Source organism: Adiantum capillus-veneris, chromosome 15, assembly GCF_014529385.1.
Source record: "Adiantum capillus-veneris isolate H3 chromosome 15, ASM1452938v2, whole genome shotgun sequence".
Taxonomy (NCBI): domain Eukaryota; kingdom Viridiplantae; phylum Streptophyta; class Polypodiopsida; order Polypodiales; family Pteridaceae; genus Adiantum; species Adiantum capillus-veneris.
The window spans coordinates 129,793,278-129,813,330 of record NC_140945.1 but is presented as its reverse complement, the minus strand read 5'-3'; the positions used below and the strand labels follow the sequence as shown (position 1 = coordinate 129,813,330).

Sequence of the window (20,053 nt, the reverse complement as noted above, 5' to 3'; positions counted from 1 at the left end):
CTGACAGTATTCTGCAGATTGACTTCATGAAAATATGTAAATTGAATTGGAAATTTCCTAGATTGAACTTGATTACGTGCTCTCTTTCAGTGTGTATTGAATATATGTGGAGAAAGATGAAATGTCTGCAGCATTTTGTCTGATGAATGATTTGATGAATTTAGTGCATCTAGACATCTGTTAGAGATTAGCGAGATCTAGATGTGATGGCGAAAGTCAAAGGGCATATGTGGAGACGAAAGCAGAAAAGCCGAATCTCATATTCATTTGCACTTAAATGTAATACTTTGTAGTGAGCTTGCAATTTCTCTTACAAGCCCAGCGGGCTTTATCTGGTATATGTGATGCTTTGCAGCATACTTCTGTGAATAAAGAGAGGGAGCAAACTGAAAGCTCTTATGTTATTTTCTTTGGTAGGTTGGACGAATTCAAGCAACTGCGTTTCAAGCATCAAGTGGATGGCAAAGAAACAACATACAAAAGTCATTCCACCAAGTTTCAAGTAGTGTTCAGGATGTGTCAAGTGATACAGAGAAGGACATTCAAAGAACTCCTGCAGTGTCATCAAGCTCTTTACCCTCAAATAGTGCCGATATAGCAATCGTCAATGAACCTACAAAGGTATCGGCTGATGCAACTTTCTTTTGCTACTATGCAATATTATATGTAGGGTGGTGAGTCGTGACAGACACGTGCAGACCCTTCCGCCTGCTGGGCCTACTAGAAACAGGGCAAACCAGCATTCTCAGTCTCACACACAGTGGACTGCCAACTCACCTGCACAATGAGAGTTTTCTGTCCGGGGTGTCCTCCTCGCCCATACCCAGCCACTTTCTTAGAATTGGGGCATTGCCATCTGATTTACTGGCTCAATCAGAGTGTCAACTTTAGTAATGGTGAAAATGGCTGCTGGTTAAGTGTGTCAGTGACGCTAGGCTTAATTTAAGCTAAGCTCTAGGGACGTGGTATTTGCGGGCCAGCTCTCTCATGACCGCTGGTACTTCGTGACATGGGCCTTAAATGGTTTGAACTCATTGGTGATTGGTTTTTTCTGTTTCCTGTTCAGGGTAGCAATGGTACTGAATCTGATGTAGCGGAATCCGAGGAACATTTTCTGGATGCAGGTTTTGAAGTCAGAAAAGATGGGATGAACAATCTTGGCATAGAATTGCCAGGTCTCCATGAAAACACAGGCCAAACAGCATTAGGTGTCAAAGATATGGATTCTTTTGATCTGACAGAAGGCATGCAAGAGGCTATGCACCTCTCCAATCTTGAAATGAGGTAGGTTACTTTGATATAGTTGCCTTGATATTTACTTTACCTTTCTCCGATGTACGATATTTATGCTAGCAAAGGAACAGTGGTGCAGAGTTTACCAGAAAAGTAGTTCCCTTTGAGGTTGTTCCGGGTGCCACTCTTGCAAAAGTGGATTTTCCATTAAGTTCACTTGTAAGCTTGCAGAAAATTCTGTTTGATGAAGAGCAAGCAGCTTATAACCTATCGCTATCACAAAGTAGGCGGTACGTCTTCTCTACTTGTCTTTTCGAGCAGTATGGGGAGTTTCTAATTAAGGGAACACTACCATAATACCCCTGAAATTTGTCAAAATTCCCAAAATCCCCCCCTCTACTTGGCTTAAAGTGTCCCATAATGACCTTCAAGATTATCAAAATTTTCAATATATCCCTCATCAATCCTGCAAACATCTCTCGAGATATCATGTTTTACAACCCTTAATAGGAATATTGATTCTCCATTGCTAGATAATATTAGGAGTACGTTTTGTGATCGCATTGTGGGCTCTCGGGATCAAATAGTTAATCATTTGTAGACACAAATGACACTATTTGTCAGCTTATTGGTGAAATTTTTTGTCCAAGACACTTAAGGATAGATCTCTATTATCAAAAAGAGGATGAGGTATGTGAATGTTAGAGCAGTCCATCAGAAATTGGTATAAGGGTATTTTGTGGATTTTTGAAATTTGACAAAATTACAGGGGTGTTTTGATAATTTTCCCTTCTATTAAATATGAGAAGGCAGTTTTAATTGCTGGCTAGGCCTTGGCTGTATTGATGCTTGTAAATGGTGATTAAGGTTTCTTTATATGCATGCAGAAACGGAAAACTCCATCCATTAACGTCCATACATCACTCGGCAACATATCAAGCCTCTCTTTGCAAGCTAATGGAATACTGGCAAGTGCCACAAGGGAGTTCAATTTTGCTTAATGTGTTGGGGGGGGGGGGTTTGGGTGTTCACTATTTTTCTTATTTAGTATGTTGGTACACAAATAACACATCTTTCTTTATGTCAGCTTGAGTCCAGTGTTGAGTTCACTATGGGATCGACTCCAGGAGAACAACATCAGAGTGAGTTGGGCTTCGGATGCTACTGTTGTTTTCCCTGATGTTTCTTGTACTCAACACTGACCGTGTATTTGCAGCTATCATTACTCAAAGAAGAATCCATGAATTTGAACCTCCAGATGCTTTCCAAAGGCACACGGCAATCAGTTCACTCTCAAAGGCGCACACCTGGAAGTGTGGGGAGGGGAAGTGCATACTCTTCCTTTCCTGAAAGGAGCCAGAGAGATAGTCGAAGGGGATAGCAGCTGATAAGAAGTTTTGGTCTGATTATTGCTTTTTGCTGGGAAATACAGATTTTTGGGATGGTATCAAGCGTTTGGCCTAGGAGCTTGTGAAACTTGTAGCCGATTAGTGATTTGCTAAAAGGTGTACTATATAATGGGTCTCAACCGTCTCTACTTGATCAAGAAGCCTTAAAAACTGAATTTTCTACAATAGAGCGTTGAGATGAATCTACAGATATCATTTGGGTAATTACCTAATTCCCTTTTCATGACAGATCTAACACAAGTTTCACATTAATAAAATGGAAATTTGAATAATCCCCCCAAAATTACTATTTTTAAATGTATGTGTCTAGTTTTCCCATTTTTACTACAAAGGTTGGCTCTTCCAGGATGAGTGGTCCATATGCACAATCCATAGCTATAAGCCTTCGTGAGTAGATGCTCTTTGGTAACCACTGTCCATTTCAGCTTCAATTTGTTAAATTGCCCGAGTTTAGTTAATCCTGTTGGCGTTTAAAAGTTTCCTCGATCCCCTTCCTCTCTCTCTCTCTCTCTCTCTCTCTCTCTCTCTCTCTCTCTCCTTTTGGCCTTAAAAGTTTCCTCGATCCCCCCCCCCCTTGGCCTTCGAAGTTTCCTGATTCTTCTTCTTTTGGGACTACTTGCCATAATCAAAATCCTATTATGATTCTCGTCTGAATAATGATCATCTCAAAATTTTATATTGTCAAAAGTCAATGTGTATGTTCTTCTTTATCCTTTCTTCTTACCCATTCCACCAACTAGTTTTATCCACTAAATCAATGAAGTCATAAGTTAACAGGAAGGCTTTTGCTTCAGCAATAATATGTGAATTGAGTCCCGTAATTGTTGGGCATAGGCTTGTACTAGCAAATCCTTTTTCTTCATTTGCTTTGATCTTCGCTAGGATATTATAGTGTTTTAACAACAAGAGGACTCCAACGAGAAATTGTTGTGAGCTCATAAGTGAAAAATACGCAAAAGGCAATGAAGTGAGATTGAAAATAGTGATACATGAGGCGAGGAGTTGTAAAGCATGCATCAAGAATAATGCACCTCGGAGGTCTATATAAAGGGACAAAGGGCGAGCACAATTAACACATAGAGCTAGAGAATATTGTAGCAAAGCTTTTGCATAGCGGAGAGAGCACATCGTTCTGGCATGCCACAACCTCTCTCTCTCTCTCTCTCTCTCTCTCTCTCTCTCTCTCTCTCTCTCTGTGACTCCCTCCAAGGCAGCAACCAAGGCATACATGATAGCAAGGCTACAAAGGCTTTATTGGTTGCACGCAAAGAACAACCGTTCATCGGAACATAAAAATTTTCAAGAGATCTGCAATCTCAATACTACTTCGACCGGAGAGCACTTAACCGCAACAATGAGTTAAACCTCTTTGTTATGTATGTACTCAAAAGAATATGGAATTAAGCTTCAATATTTTGTTTACTTAAGCTAACCATGTGTAAAATTAGCACTTAAAAAGTATATCTAAATTTAGTTAAATTTACATCAATGTTGGCGTATCATGGACGCATGCACTAATAACTATGGAATAGAATCCCTTGTTTTTGTGTGATTTTGTATACCTTCATCACTCTCTATGTTGACAGTGGAACGCGACATGGTTTTCTTTCTACGTATGGTTGTATATGTGGTAGGATGCGTTCTTAGTTAAATGGATTCATAAACCTCGCATTAGAGCCATATTTTTATGTATTTTTTGATTTGTTTAAGAGTATACCGCTTTGTTATAACTAACATCCATGTGGTTTTGATTATTTTTAGTATACATCCTTTTTTCTATTTTGTGTTTTGCATGAGAGATGACCCCACTAAAGAAGAGGATGTGAAGCTCCAATGCCATGCCTCAAGCTCCAACGAATCACCAACATGTGGCACTAGTAAATAAAGTTGTTGATGGCCATCCTCAACCACAAGTTGTTGTCGGGCCAATTTTTGTATTTGTAAGTCAAATTATCATTTTCTACATTGTCCATACATATAATTGATTTTAGTACATGAAGCTTCGAATGTTGAAAAAATGACCATAAGCTTGTGCTTTTTTAAATTAAGTTTGAAAGAGTTTTTGGTTAAAGTATTGTTTGATTTAATGCAAACCTGTTTGATCACTATTGAAAGTTATCCCTTGAAAAGGAAGTTAATGATAGGGTATCCTCTTGCCAAACGGAACTCGTGATTAGCGAGAGTATCGCTAATCATGGAATGGGTACTTTATGATTTGTGAAAAAGTACCCAACTTTCTATCGCTAATCACAAGTCTAGCTATTAGTTAAGGATAGGTTTCATACCATATTTAGAATTTTATAGATGATGGTCGTGCCTTTTAAACTTACCAAAAAAAGTGTCATTTATGGATTCTAAGTATGTTGAGATTTTAGTCTAGTGAAATAAGATTTAACTCTCATCATAACCTTTGGGTTATCGATTTGGCTTGTGGTGTACGATTTTATGTCTAGGATTTCAAAGAATATAGGCCTAACTTCTATTTTTGTATCCTTGCTTCCTTGAATTGGAGTAACTTCAATCTTTGGGTTAAGGACCTTACATTAACATTCTGTAAGGAATCCAATACCTTACTAAAACGGATAATTCATGAATGCTCCCTTTGCCATGAGTATGGTATACCCATCTGAATGCCCGACTAACATAGGTATCTGTGGAGGTACAAAAGATATTATAGCCTTTTACAAATCTAATAATATTTATTACTTAGAATCCATCTAGAATATTTATAGGTCATACATCAAGTGTGCTCGTAAATTTTTAGATACTAAGGCAATATGTGAATCAAGTGTCATTTGGTTTGATCTTGTTGTGATCTTGTTGTGTGGTACATTCTTAATTATTTGGAACTCTTATTTTCCAACAAAGTAACCGACTCCCACTTTTCTTGTTATGTACTTGTCTTGGATGACAAGCTCGTAATCTACAAATAGCCTTCATCTATTTTGCAACATGATGCTAGAAGTACACAAGGAGCTCAAGGAAGATAAATCAATGATGTTTCTCACCTCCTATAGCAATTATAATGGTATCATAACTCTTTTTAGCCTCCTTAAACCGAGTACGGAGGAAGCAATACAATTTCTCTCAGACGTTCTAGTTTTATTACTAGCACACCTAACTCTCTTACCTTTTTCTCAACCTATCCTATTGCGTCAAGGTCTAGTCTTGGTAGAGGAAAGGCTAGAAAGCTTTAGTAATAGAGAAAGAGCCAAGAATTTTCTTGGGAGACATCCCCTTGACATGAAATTTTAACGATTTCATATTGTGAATCATTCGAGCCCAATGAAGATCCTAAGCAGTAAGTATGATGATCGGAATCAAATCTATTGGAAATACAATTGCAAGGAAACACACACAACTTGGAGAAGATGAAGAAGATCAAGGGACACAATAGAGAGTAGTACTACTTTGTGTGCAATGGAAAGTTAAGATAGCCCTATAGTCATGGGTGTATATACAATGCACGGGGGAAAAAACCCTCCTAATGAGGGGAAAAATGCCCCGGCGGTCATAAGTGTGTTCATACCACATATGTAAAGTAACAGATCCCCCCTGGAAGTGATGCGATGAACAAGAGCTGGCACATAGTGTATAGGGAAGTGCCATGCCTTGAGTGTATGATCTATCCACAAAGGGGAGTAAGCCCAAAGCTTTGCAGAGCTTCAAACTTCTCACGAGGCAATGCCTTTGTGAGCAGATCTGCAAGGTTGTCCTGTGTTGGCACGTAAGCAAGCTAATCTCTCCTATTGAGAGTCTCTCCCTAACATAATGATAATTCACCTCAATGTGCTTTGTGCAAGCATGAAAAATTAGGTTCCTCGCAACTGCCAATGCGCTCCGGTTGTCAGTGTAGATGATGTTGGCAGTGTCTTGTCCAACACCCAAATAAACCATAAGGCGTATGAGCCATACACACTCAATCGTAGCTGTGAAGACCACCCCGTACTCAGCCTCACAACTAGAAGTGGCCACAGTAGGTTGCTTCTTGCTCAACCATGATATGCATTAACTATTGAGCATGAAACAAAAACCAATCATGGACACTCGCGTGTCAAACAACCAGCCCAATCTGAGTCCAAAAAAGCATGTAAATATGGCTGCAATGATCCCCCCTTGGGATAAAACCAATGATAAAAGAAGCCAAGATGCAAAGTGTCACTCATGGAAGCGAAAAATCCTCTTGACAGCCTGCCAATACTTAGACCCTGTCTATACATAAATCTGTTGACCTGTGAGACTGCGAACTAAATATCATGCCTCCTGTTGCATACATGAATAAGGCATTCAATAGTAGTTTGGTAAAGAGTGACATCGGGCAGGATCACCAATATCATGGAGACTCAACTTCAAACCTCTTTCCTAGGGAGTAGCAATAGGTTTGCAATCCTCGAGTCCAAACTTACATAGCAATGTCTCTGTGTAGCTTGTTTGACACAAGGAAATACCACAAACATACTGCTTAAACTGTATGCCCAAGTAATGATGCAACAACCCCAAATACTGCATCTTGAAAGTAGCATTACAATCAACCTTAGCAATATGTGTCCCATTTGGGCCAGTGATCAGCAAATCATCCACATATAGAACAAGGATGAGAAATACATCACCTCACGCTTTACATACAAAGTGCTTTCTGTTGGACTGTTACAAAATCCTTGTTTAACCAAATGAGTATGATCTTTCTCCTACCAAGTACGAGGAGATTTCTTTAACCCATACAAAGCTTTCTTACATTTGCACACTTTATCTTCCTTTCCTTTAAAGACAAAACTGTGAGGTTGCGTTACATAAACTTCTTCAAATATGTCACCATTCAAGAAAGAAGTAACAATGTATGATTGATGTACACCCCATCCAGCCAATGCACATAGAAAAGCGCACAATAGTCATACAATAAGTGGGAGAAAAAGTCTCTTCATAATCTATGCCTTTCTGATGTGCATAAAATTTTTCAACAAGTCAAGCCTTATAGCGATCAATCTCACCATCCGGCTTACTTTTCAACTTGTAAACCCACTTTGTACCAATGGCCCTTTTCCCAGGAGGCAAATCACATAAAGTCCATGTGTCATTTCTATAAGTGCATCATATTCTGATTGCATGATAGCCATCCACCAATGTTCAAAATTTTGTGCTTCATCAAAAGACAAAGGTTCCTCCACATCACATAAGCTAGAAACAACCAAAGCATAACAATCTGATGCATAAGATGCATGGCGAGAACTTGAATGAGTACAACTAGACAAAGGTGCATCCAATTTACTATCACGCAAAGTATGCACCAACCATTTTGGCATAGCTCTAGCATGCTCATTCTCAGCATTTTCCACATCATGTACATCATTTTCCACCTCAAATTTACATTCGAGTTTCCACCACCAAAAAGTGGTAACAAACTATCATAAATGTCTTGTGAGCTTACATTCTTGTCTCTAGTACAGGACAACAAAGGCTGAACAAAATCTTTCACAAACACAACATCACGTGAAACCAAGATACATTTTGTCTGCGGATGGTATAACATGTAAACTTTGTTTTCAGTACTATAACAAAAAAAAATGCATTTGACAGTCTTATCATCCAATTTTTTGCGTTGCGTTTGTGGCACCAAAGTATAAGCCAAACAACCAAAAGTACGCATGTGATTAATAGATGTCTTTCTATCATGCCATGCTTCATAAGGAGTCATAGACTGCAAAGGTTTCGTAGAACACATGTTAAGTAAATAAGTAGCACACATGATGGTCTCAAGTCAAAATGAATGTGGCAAAGTTTGACCATACATCGTGCCATCTCCGTAAGCGACTTGTTTTTCCTTTCAGCAATATCATTTTACTAAGGTGTATATGGCAATGTACATTGGTGTTTTATCCTAAGACTACCCAAAAATGCATTAAACTCATGAGACATATACTCCCCTCTTCGATTTGAACGGAGGGTGCCCATAGTACATTTAGAGACATTTTCAGCCATAGCCAAAAATTATTTGAAGCACATAAACACTTCGGACTTAGCTTTAAACTAATACACCAATGCATACCTGAGTATTCATCAATAAAAGTCACAAAGTACAGGTAATTGCCTAAGGATAGAGTTTGCATAGGCCCACAAACATTACTATGTCCCAGCTACAACCTGTATGTAGCCCTTGCTAAACCATCCTTTGGAACTTAGAACATTGTATCTTACCCAAAATATAGCCTTCACAAGCATGCTTCACAGGTGCTTCAAGAGGTGGTAAATAAGTAACCATATCAGATCTCTACAAACGTAGCAAACTTGCAGAATTTAGATGTCTAAAACGTGCATGCTAAAGTTTTGCATCTAAACACCTTTGAATCCGTGACAACTACATGTGCAAAATTTTGCCCATAGTTGTCATACAAAGTGAGCTTATACATCCTACAACATAAAATACCATATGCAACAATTTTATCACCAAAACTGAGATCATGAGTTGTCATGAAAACAAGACCAAGTCTAGCAAGTGCAGATATAGACAAAAGATTCTTCTTGATCCCATGTACATAAAGTGCACAAGTGTGAAATAACTATCATTCGCAAGAGTCAGAACAGAAAACTTTCCATCTCCGTTGACCGGATAAGAGGCATTGTTAGCACAAGTGACTGTATTCCCATGAGGAACAACCTCAAGAGAGGCAAACAAGTCACAATGAGAGGTGATGTTCTTTGTAGCATAACTATCAAAGTACCACATATGGAAATCTGCAGCAACAAATATACATGCGTTGTGGACAGAAGGATCATAAGTGCACTATGCACTAAAAGCCCATTCTGCATCTATATCAGCATCACAATCTCCTTTCACGGATACAATTCTTGCACTTGTAGTGGAATCAGTCTCTTTCTTCTTAGACTATTTTGCCTTCAACTTAAGACATTGCTTGATCAAGTGATCATTAGCTTTACAATAATAGCAACGCATCTTCTTTTTGTACTTTTCACCAGAATTCCTAGACGATGTGTTTCCAGGAGACGCATTGGAAACAGGTGATTTGCCACTCGTTGAAGAACCATGAGAAGTGGTTACATTGTTGTTACCACCTTTTCTTTGAGTAGACACAAAATCATGTTCAATTGCATGGCCTAACCCAAGGAATCTACATGAGCTATGAAGCTTTATTGGTATGTGTGAAAACTATAGATGCTTCATGGCTAAATTCTCCCAAATAGCAGGACCACTACATGACTACCAAGAACATTGTTATTCGTGGAATTCCCGAAGAGGAGTTAGAGACATCTCCTTCTTTTGCCATTGTTATCAAAGATTTCTTCAAAACCCACTTTGGCATGTCCGAAGTTATGGTCTATGGAGCATATATAGTGATCGGACTCTTTCTCATCCATTTTGTATCCCTCAAATAGATCGAACTATTATCAAGGATAATCTATTGTTTGGTCTCATCTGGCATGGTGCATACAATTGGCCGTTCTTCCGAGTGAGGAGCTCCTTGATTACCTGTTTCCAATGCTTCCAATGGATGAGAAAGAGCCGGATCACTATGGAAAGTTACTTTTAAACATGTGTAATAGCACGTGTATGCTCATTGCAAATGGTGTATCTTTGTAGAGTGGAACCAATAGATGTAGAAAACATTATGGGGATAGTGTGATTGACTATATGCTACTCTCTGAAGCCATCATGTATCGCATAAAGAGTTTTATGTTTGGCTAGTGGACCCCAAAATCATACCATCGGACCTTATGTATTGACCTTTTATGTGGAGAAGCAACTAAGCATGATAATCTCAGCCAAAGGGAAGAGAAATTATCACTATGTATGGATTTCGAATTTGCACCAAGGTACATTGAAATGGTTGAGCAAAAGTTATGGATAACAAAGCTTCAATATGACACACCATTAGAAACTAAATGGGAAGCTTTCAAGAAAGTTATTTGTTCTTGTGCCGAAGAATGCTTTGCCATAAAGCATGTCCATAGTATCAACAAAGATAGATCACGCAAATGATTTTTTTATAAAGAATGTCAAGATTCTCGAAAGTCCTTGATAAATCTTGATGCAACTATGGACAAAGAAAACTCTCAAAGTCATTTGCATACATAGAAGGCATTGATTCGAAAGAAAATAAGAAGATGGGAAGTAAACCAGCAATTTTTTCAAGTCCAACAAAAGACACGTGCATGTGGAGGAAGATTTTAAAGAAACTTGAGGGGCAAGTGGGTTAAGAATTCTGGTAATTTGAGTCTTGTGAATATGTACACACATTGTTGGCAACTATATGAGCAACCAAATGTTGAAAAGATGTCATTTTATGGTTCACTCCCATGTATGCCCTCTTCTTTTACTATTGAGGATGTATACGGTGGGCTTGAAAAGTTGGCCACTCGCAAAGCGGGAGCTCTTCAAGGTATCAAGCCAGAGATGATTAAATGAACGCGAGATTTTACACATGAGTGGATTTGTGATATGTTCAACCTTGCACTTTAACATGGTATGCCTTATGATTGGACTACTAATTGTGTCAAGCCTTTGCATAAAGGAGGGAATGGAAGAATGTAAATAATTACCGGACTATAATGATTGGGTCTCTTATGGAAAAGTTGTTTGGGTGCCTAATAAAGATAAAGTTAAGTGATTGAACTGAAGAGAATGACAAGCATGCAAAAGGTCGATGCCATTGCACCGTCGATCATCTTATCACTTTTTCTTTTCTCATGGAGCAAAGTCGATTGAAAGGCAAGCGATTGTATTGTTGCTTTGTGGACTTTAAGAAATCCTTTGATATGAATCCACTGAACAATTTGTGGAGAAGGTTGGAAGAATTCTAAGTGCCAAGTGAGTTTATGCTTGCCGTTTCTCGAATGTATGGAAGGTGATGTGTCAATTATGCATGGGAAGAGGAATTTCAAAAAAAATTGCCATGTTCAAGTTTCTTTAAAAAAACCTCTCCTCTCTCTCTCTCTCTCTCTCTCTCTCCAAGGCAAGAGAGAGACACAAAGAGAGAGAGAGAGAGAGAGAGAGAGAGAGAGAGAGAGAGAGAGAATAATCTATATAATTTTCTATGAGGGAAATTAAATGAATATCGATGTATTTTTAAAAAAATTACTCTCACTCCCCTCTCGCTCCTAACCTCTTTATCTCTCTTTCACCCTGTGTGTGTGTGTGTGTGTGTGTGTGTGTGTGTGTGTGTGTTCTGTAACAGTATTTCCAAAGTGAACAGGTTCAGAAAAGTTGACTCTCATCTCTTATTTTACACACAATGTCTTCCGGCACTCGCAAGGGTTCTTCTTCAACAAGGTCCACAACCATTGTGGAAATTGATCCAAAATCTCCTAAGTGTGGAGATAGCAACACAACCACTCAACCAACGACATCAAAAACGATGATCATGACATACTTGGTATCATTTCAAGAGATTGTAAACAAATAAGGCGAAGATTTATGGGCACTTGTAATGGAGAAGGGCACGTTAAGGGTACTTGTGGTTGAGAATGAGAATCTCAAGAGGACACTTGAGATGTAAACAACACGTTTCATGCAACTTGAAGAGAAAGTAAAGAAATGTAAACGCTCTCCTGTGGACTTAAATGCTTTGAAGGAGCGCATGAGCAAAGTAGAACATGTTCATGTATTGAAAGAGGAGAAATGTGATACCATGAGCTGTGATGTATGCGACATGAAAAATGTATGCACAAACAAGTCTTGGGCTGATGTATGTGGTAACAATGTGGTTCCTAATTCCTCACTCATGCAAGCTATGGCTCAATGTTCCAAGAACATTGTTATTCGTGAAATTCCCGAAGAGAAGTTAGAGACGCCTCCTTCTCTTTCCATTGTTATTGAAGATTTCTTCAAAACCCACTTTGGTATGTCCGGAGTTATGGTCTATGGACCACATAGAGTGGGTAAGCAAGGAGCTCCTCGCTCGGAAGAACGGCCAATTGTATGCACCATGTTGGATGAAACCAAACAAATTATTATCCTTGATAATAGTTGGATCTATTTGAGGGATACAAAATGTTTTGTATGTGAATATGGCCACTCGCAAAGCGGGAGATCTTCAAGGTATCAAGCCAGAGATGATCAAATGGATGGGAGATTTTACCCATGAGTGGATGTGTGATATGTTCAACCTTGCACTTCAACATGGTATGCCTTATGATTGTACTAATTGGGTGAAGCCTTTGCATAAAGGAGGAGATGTAAAGAATGTAAACAACTACCGGACTATAATGATTGGGTCTCTTATGGCAAAGTTGTTTGAGTGCATAATGGAGATGAAATTGAGTGATCGGGCCGAAGAGAATGATAAAAGCGTACAAAAAGACAAGCAGGTTTTCGTCGATGGCACCATCAATCATCTTGTCACTCTTTGTGTTCTCATGGAGGAAAGTCAGTTGAAAGGCAAGTGTTGTATTGTTGTTTTGTGGACTTTAAGAAAGCCTTTGATATGATTCCATGTAACAATTTGCGGAGAAGGATGGAAGAACTCCAATTGCCAAGTGAGTTTATGCTTGCGGTTTCTCAAATCTATGAGAAGGTGATGTGTCAATTGCACATGGGAAGAGGAATTTTAGAAATTTTTGTAAATGCTATTGGGGTTAAACAAGGATGTCCGTTGTCAACATCTCTCTTTGGTCTATGCATCGATCAATTAGAACAAATGGTACTTGACTTTATGCAAGAAGAAGGCATTGAAGAGGTCACTATTTGCAATGCAGTAATCATGCATTTGTTGTATACGGATGATGTAGTGCTTCTAACACACTTTAGAAGATGCACAAAAGCTTATGGTTGTCCTTGAGAACTTTTGCTTGCATAGTGGGCTGATTGTGAATGAATCAAAAACAAAGGTTATGCTTATGAAAACCAACCATAAGGAGATGTTGGGGTATAAAGCCGAATGTGGTCGCCCAGGTAAGTGGGCGGGCCGCCAGGTATGTACACATATTCTTTTGTAAAAACCTAATAAGAACTCACTATGCTCTACACATTACAGTAGAGCGAGTTCACCATATCGTCATGATCTTCTTCTCGCACTCTCTCTCGCGTCGCACTTCCGCTCGTACTCCTTCAACTGGTATCAGAGCTCAGATCGAGGCTCGGGGCAGCACTGCAGGAGGCTAGAGTCACAAGCTCAGATTGGAGTGAAATTCGACAGGCGAAGACACGCCCCCAAATCCTGTGGAAGAAATCGAAGGGCCTGGTGTGCTCAGAATTTCATTCTGAGGTCATCTCGGTCACCGTTCGGCTTCGACAAAGTTTTGCGCAGGCCATTTTGGACTACGTGGTCTCAGCGGGTGCAAATCCGACTCTGCAAATTTGGGGTTTTCGGCCTACGACTGCAGGTGCTGAGGATATGGACACTCCCAGAGTGTTGATTTGTGGCTGTCTACACATCGAAGGACGGCTCACAGTTCTTGGAGGCGTGTCACATACGACACGGGCGCATCTACACACAGACTGTAGGCGACATCCACTAGTTCATTAGGTAGCTTGTGTTTGCTTCTTGATATTCCAGATTTCATCCTGAAATTGCAGGTACTTCCACATGGGATGTATTGTCAGAGATGATGTATGTTTGTTGAGGGTTTGCTGGCTGTGAGTCACGCAGCAAACAACCGCGGTTACAACATATAGTGGGAAATTTGTGGATGTATGACTTTGTGGGAAGTCTATGTACTGTCAGATTTACTGCAGCCTTTGTTGAGGGTCGAGTGAGGTTTTATTGAGCTGGGGGATTCTTGAATGTTGAGATCCTTTCGGTGATACAGGTCTTGGAGAGATCCCTCGAGCACCCTTAGATAGGCAGCTAGGATGTATTGACTGTGAGTTAGACAGTTGGGATTGCATCTTTGCTTTACTGTCGTTGAGGCATTGTCGCAGTCTATGCTTACAGGACAGTGACAGGACAGTCAGAGACAGTACAGGTGCAGGACAGGTTTACCCACAGCTTACAGTGTCAGAGAGACAGTGTTTTTTGAGCTGTGTTTTGGTCTGTTTTTAGTACACCAGAGCCATTTTACAAAGGAGACTCTGCCGAAATTTATGCAGAATCTAAAGCTTTCTTGGTTCATTTGACAGGTTGATATTGGTTCAGAGGTCAGTTTACAGGGGAAACTCTGCCTAATTTTTCCCACGAAAGTAAACCACTGTGAAGCGTAGCTATGGCTGGATCACAGGACACTGCTCTTTACAATATCAAGAAGCTGGATGCAACCAATTTCCCATTGTGGAAGAAGCAGATTTGGCACGTGTTGGTACAAAAGAAGCAGATAAAACCTATAAAGCTCAAGGGGATAAAACCAGAAGATATGGACGAAGATGAATGGAGCGAAATGGATGAATTGGCACTTTCTACCATTATGCTGACTTTGGCAGAAAGTGTTTACTTCAATGTAGCAGACGAGATGTCGGCTTATCAAGCATGGTTAAAGCTGAGTGATCTTTATGAGAAGCAGAGTGCAGCTTCACAGGTATACTGGCTTAAGAAGCTTGTTGACTTGAAGATGAAAGAAGGGACACCTATGTCCAATCATCTGAATGAATTCAACACAATCTATAGTCAGTTGTCAGCTCAAGGTGTCAAGTTTGATGAACCTGTTAGAGCTATGTTCCTGTTGATCACATTGCCGGAAAGTTGGGACACTTTTCGCACAGCTTTGAGTAATTCTGCACCTCCATATGGTTTGAACATAGCAGGTGTAGAAGGAAGTCTGCTTACTGAAGAAACCAATAGAAAGACAATGGACAAAGGCAAAGGAACAGCCTTAGTTGTCAGGGGAAGGACCAAAGAAAAGTACAAAGGTGGAAAGAGGAATCAGTCTCGTAGCAAGTCCCGCAGTGCTAAAGGCAAGAGTGACATAGAATGCTACCATTGTGGCAAGAAGGGTCACATGAAAAGAGACTGCAGAGAATGGAAAGCAGAAAAAGGCAAAGAGAAAGCTGAAGACCATGGTGAGAAGAACAAATCCTCAGTGAAGATTCAAGAAATAAATTTGACAAACACTGTTGCAGAGGATGACAGTGTAGTGTCAGAAGACATCTACTTCTTGAAGAATACAATGGACTCAGCTCTTCTTACAGCATCTGATGGAAATGCACTGAGTGACTGGATTATAGACTCAGGGGCATCACTTCATGTGTCTCCAAACAAGGAGTGGTTTACCTCTTATGTGACCACTAAAGATCATGTTCGGCTAGGCAATGGGCAGACATGTGAGATCTTAGGTGTTGGAGATGTTCAATTGAAGTTTCAGAATGGCTCTTCTTTCACGCTGAAGAATGTGAGACATGTTCCCGCAATTACAAAGAGCTTGATCAGCACAGGTTTACTTGATGATGCTGGCTACGTCACCACTTTTGGACAGAACATGTGGAAGATATCCAAGGGTTCTATGACAGTAGCACATGGAGTAAAGTCTGGAGGACTTTACATGATTTATGTATCAAATGTCTCTAAAAATGTAATCAATGTAACCGAGCAGCCAAACGTTTCTTTGTGGCATAGCCGGTTAGGACATATGTCCAAGAAGGGAATGGAAATCTTGTCTCGTTCTGGTTATTTGCCTGGCTTTTCATTTAATGATTTTGAATTCTGTGAACATTGTCTGTATGGTAAGCAAACACAGCAGCCACATAAGCATAGAAGCAGTAGAAGAGATACACAGTTGGCACTTGTTTATAGTGATTTGTGTGGACCTATGCCTAACCTATCTCTAGGGGGAGCTTCTTACTTTATGACATTTATAGATGATTACTCGAGGAATGTATGGGTTTACTTTCTCAAGCACAAGGATGAAGCGTTTAGTGTTTTGAAAACGTTTGTGACACTTGTGGAGAATCAGAGTGGCAAGAAGCTTAAATGCTTACGCACTGACAATGGTGGAGAGTATGTTTCAAAGGCCTTTCAGGACTTTTGTGAGTCAAAAGGTATAAAACGTGAACTTACTGCTCCTTACAATCCTCCTCAAAATGGTGTTGCTGAGAAGATGAATAGGACCATACAAGAGAAGGTCAGAAGTATGTTGTCTAATGCACAGCTGCCAAATGGGTTTTGGGCTGAAGCTGTATCAACAGTTGTTCATCTTGTAAATAGATCTCCTAGCAAGGTTTTGCAGAAGGATTCAGTGCCAGAGATGGTATGGTGAGGCAAAATGCCCTCATACAAGCATCTCAGAGTCTTTGGCTGTGAGGCATATTCTCACATTCCAAAGGAATTTCTGAACAAACTTGAGCCAAAGAGTAGAAAGTGCATCTTTCTAGGCTATGGTAATTCTGGTGAGATGGGGTACAGACTTTGGGATCCCGAATCCAGAAAGGTTGTTCGCAGCAATGATGTTCACTTTAATGAATCCAAATATCATTCTAAACCAGAGAGGGTTGAGGAGATTAGAAGAGTTGTCTTCCAAGAAGATGGACCTGCACGTGCAAGACATAATGTCAGGGCTCAAGAGGAGCAAGGACAGGATAGAGTGGAACCACAGGTTGTGGCTGAGCCTGAGCCACCTATTGTGCGTAGATCTGGACGTGTCACGCGACCTCCTGATAGGTTTGTTCCATCTATGAACTATGTCATGTTGACTGATTGCAATGAGCCTTCATGTTACAAGGAAGCAGTGCAAATGAAGGACTCCGGGAATTGGCAATTGGCCATGCAGTCAGAGATGACAGCTCTGCATAAAAACTAGACATGGAAGCTAGTTAAATTACCACGGGGCAAAAAGGCTCTACCTTGTAAATGGGTTTACAGGTATAAGATCACCGCTCATGATAGTCAGCCAAAGTACAAAGCAAGGCTTGTTACCAAGGTCTTTAAGCAAGAACAAGGCATTGACTTTGATGAAGTCTTCTCTTCGGTGGTCAAGATGACTACATTGAGATGCTTTCTTGCATTGGTTGCCATATTAGATTTGGTGTTGCACCAAATGGATGTCAAGACAGCGTTCTTGCATGGTGATTTAGATGTGGAAATTTACATGCAGTAGCCAGAAGGGTTTGTTGAGAAAGGCAAGGAAGTTGGGTATGCCAGTTGTTAAAGAGTCTTTATGGCTTAAAACAATCACCGAGGGCATGGTACCATAAATTCCACAAGTTTATTCTTTCTCAAGGCTACAAACGTAGTGAGTTCTATCACTGTCTATATACAAAGAAGGCGAAGGATGGTAGTTGGCTGATCCTTATTTTGTATGTGGATGACATGTTGATTGCTGGCAAGCACTTGGAAGAAATTTCAGCTTTGAAGTCAAAGATGGCAAAATCGTTTGACATGAAAGACATGGGTGAGGCCAGTCATATAATTGGTATGCGCATTGAGAGAGACAGATCAAAGAAGTTGATTTGGTTATCTCAAACAGAGTATATTGACAAGGTTTTGCAACGTTTCAATATGAAGAAGGAAAAGGCACCGAGTGTTCCATTGCCACCATATGTGAAGCTTAGCAAACAGGATTGTCCTGTGTCTGAGGAAGAACAAACTGAAATGGATAAGATTCCATATGCGTCTGCAGTGGGTAGTTTGATGTATGCAATTGACGGGAGCAAAGCGAACCCCGAACCCCGACGGCCTCTAAAACACCGGGGACCGAATGGCGCGCCTCGAGCCTGTCATGGTAAAGCAAATAGGGGGCACCACCTAGCTTCAGCGGCTAGGACGCAAACAACACACCACCATAACAAAGTTTTCATCCAAGAGAGATGGATGCTTGGGAGTAATGATGAAGAGGAAAGGGAATGAGATCAAGTGAGAGAGAGAGAGAGAGAGAGAGAGAGAGAGAGAGAGAGAGAGAGAGAGAGTGAGGGAGGGGGTATAGCGGCTTAGTACTTAGGCACCACAAAAGGATGGCAAATCCGCACACCCTTCACACATACACAAGCTCACTCCAAAACACAAGACTAGGTGGCGATTCCGCACACCTCACATGGGCAAAACATTGCAAGAAAACATACTCACAAAACCTCAAGCTTTATTTAGAGAATTAGGCGATGAAATGGGGAGCATAGGGTAGGGGAATGAGAAGGGAGAGAGTGGTAGAGCACATGGCGGATAGGTGGGAGTTGATGGCGAAGACTCGCACGAGGATTATGGCCATCATCCTTCATTTAGTTGCCCTTCATCTTCCATAGCCAAGGGTGTAGAGGTCATGCTCAAAACAAGCATGGTGATTGCGGTGATGGTGTGGGTGTGTGTGTGTGCACTAGGCACACACAGTGCATAGTGTGTTCTTTGGTGATGTTGTGTGTGTCCTTAGTGTGATGGTGACCCCTCTTTATATAGGGGAGGAGGGGGGAGAAATTCTAGAATTTAGAAATGAAGAAATCATTATCTACATAGGCCATGTGACTGTGGGCCCCACTTGTCTGGCTGTGTGTATATATGCCAGAACAGCAGTCTCATGAGAGAGAGACTAAGAGAGAGAGAGATGGGTTGATGAAAAAAGTGAGAGGTGACATGGAGAATAAAGTAATTACAAGAGGGGAGAGAGGGGAGTGTGTTCAGAGGTGAATCTGTGTGCAGATGTGTGTGAACAAAAGAAAAATCAGGTAACCACCGGGTGGGGATGGGTCTGTGGGCACCTTTTTTAGTGAAACTGAGTGTGTGTGAGTGTGGGGGAGGTTATTTAGCTACAAGACAAGAGACATGGAGCCCTTTAGAGAGAGAGGGGGGTATTTGGGTCATGGGATATGATAGGAGAGAGAAAGAGGGGGTGGGGTATACTATTTTGGAAGATAGGATAAGTTGCATGTGAGTTAGGGTGCATTATTGGTGAGTTATAATACATTATTGGTGAGAGGTGGGGTAGCTTGAGGGGAGAGAGAAAGGAGAAAGGATAAGGGGAAGAGAGAGGGGGTTGACCTTTTGAGTGGAGGAGAGGAAAAGGGACACCCGGCGGGGCAACAGTAAAGAAAAAGGAGGCAAGGTGGGGATGGGCTACCCCGCAGGCATGAGGTGGCATATTTTACCTTTCTTATATATTTACATAATCATACTTTATTTTTTTCTTACTTTTTCCAATGCTTTTTTATCACTCCCTCCCTAAGAGGGGGTTTTCATGGGGTGGGGACGAGAGAAGAGGGGTATGGGAGCTTGGCTTGTGAAAAGCCCCCATCATTAACCCTCCCCTTTTGGCTAGAGGCATTCATGTCTCTAGCTCATCTGTTTGATCATTATCGTCGGAGGTGGTGGCTGATGGTGTGTTCTCATCTGGAATGTCAATTGGTGGAGCCTGGTCAAATCGAAGAAAATAAGGTTTAAGTCGCCAACCATTTACCCTGGTTTTATGAAGTTTTCCATCAGCCTCCATAAGCTGGTAGCTTCCATTGGCATACTTTTTCCTGATGATGAAAGGGCCTTCCCATCGAAGTAGGAGTTTCTTATCCTTGCGCGTGTCGAAGCGATTGTCGTAGCGGAGCACCAACATTCCTT

General features: G+C 40.7%; 1 protein-coding gene across 2 annotated transcripts in view; it reads left to right on the top strand.

Moving 5' to 3' along the window:
- The window catches only part of BRCC36A (Mov34/MPN/PAD-1 family protein), a 72,684-nt gene extending 69,770 nt beyond the window's left edge, over positions 1-2,914 (top strand). Inside the window, exons 5-10 of one of the 2 annotated variants that reach the window (XM_086483124.1) lie at positions 418-621; positions 1,067-1,284; positions 1,365-1,523; positions 2,121-2,201; positions 2,321-2,375; positions 2,450-2,914. In XM_086483124.1, coding sequence (XP_086339250.1) covers positions 418-621; positions 1,067-1,284; positions 1,365-1,523; positions 2,121-2,201; positions 2,321-2,375; positions 2,450-2,614 — 882 coding nt within the window. In that variant the 3' untranslated portion in view covers positions 2,615-2,914. The remainder of the gene's footprint in view (positions 1-417; positions 622-1,066; positions 1,285-1,364; positions 1,524-2,120; positions 2,202-2,320; positions 2,376-2,449) is intronic. The other variant, XM_086483125.1, reaches the window with a different exon arrangement.
- The last annotated feature ends 17,139 nt before the right edge of the window (positions 2,915-20,053 follow it).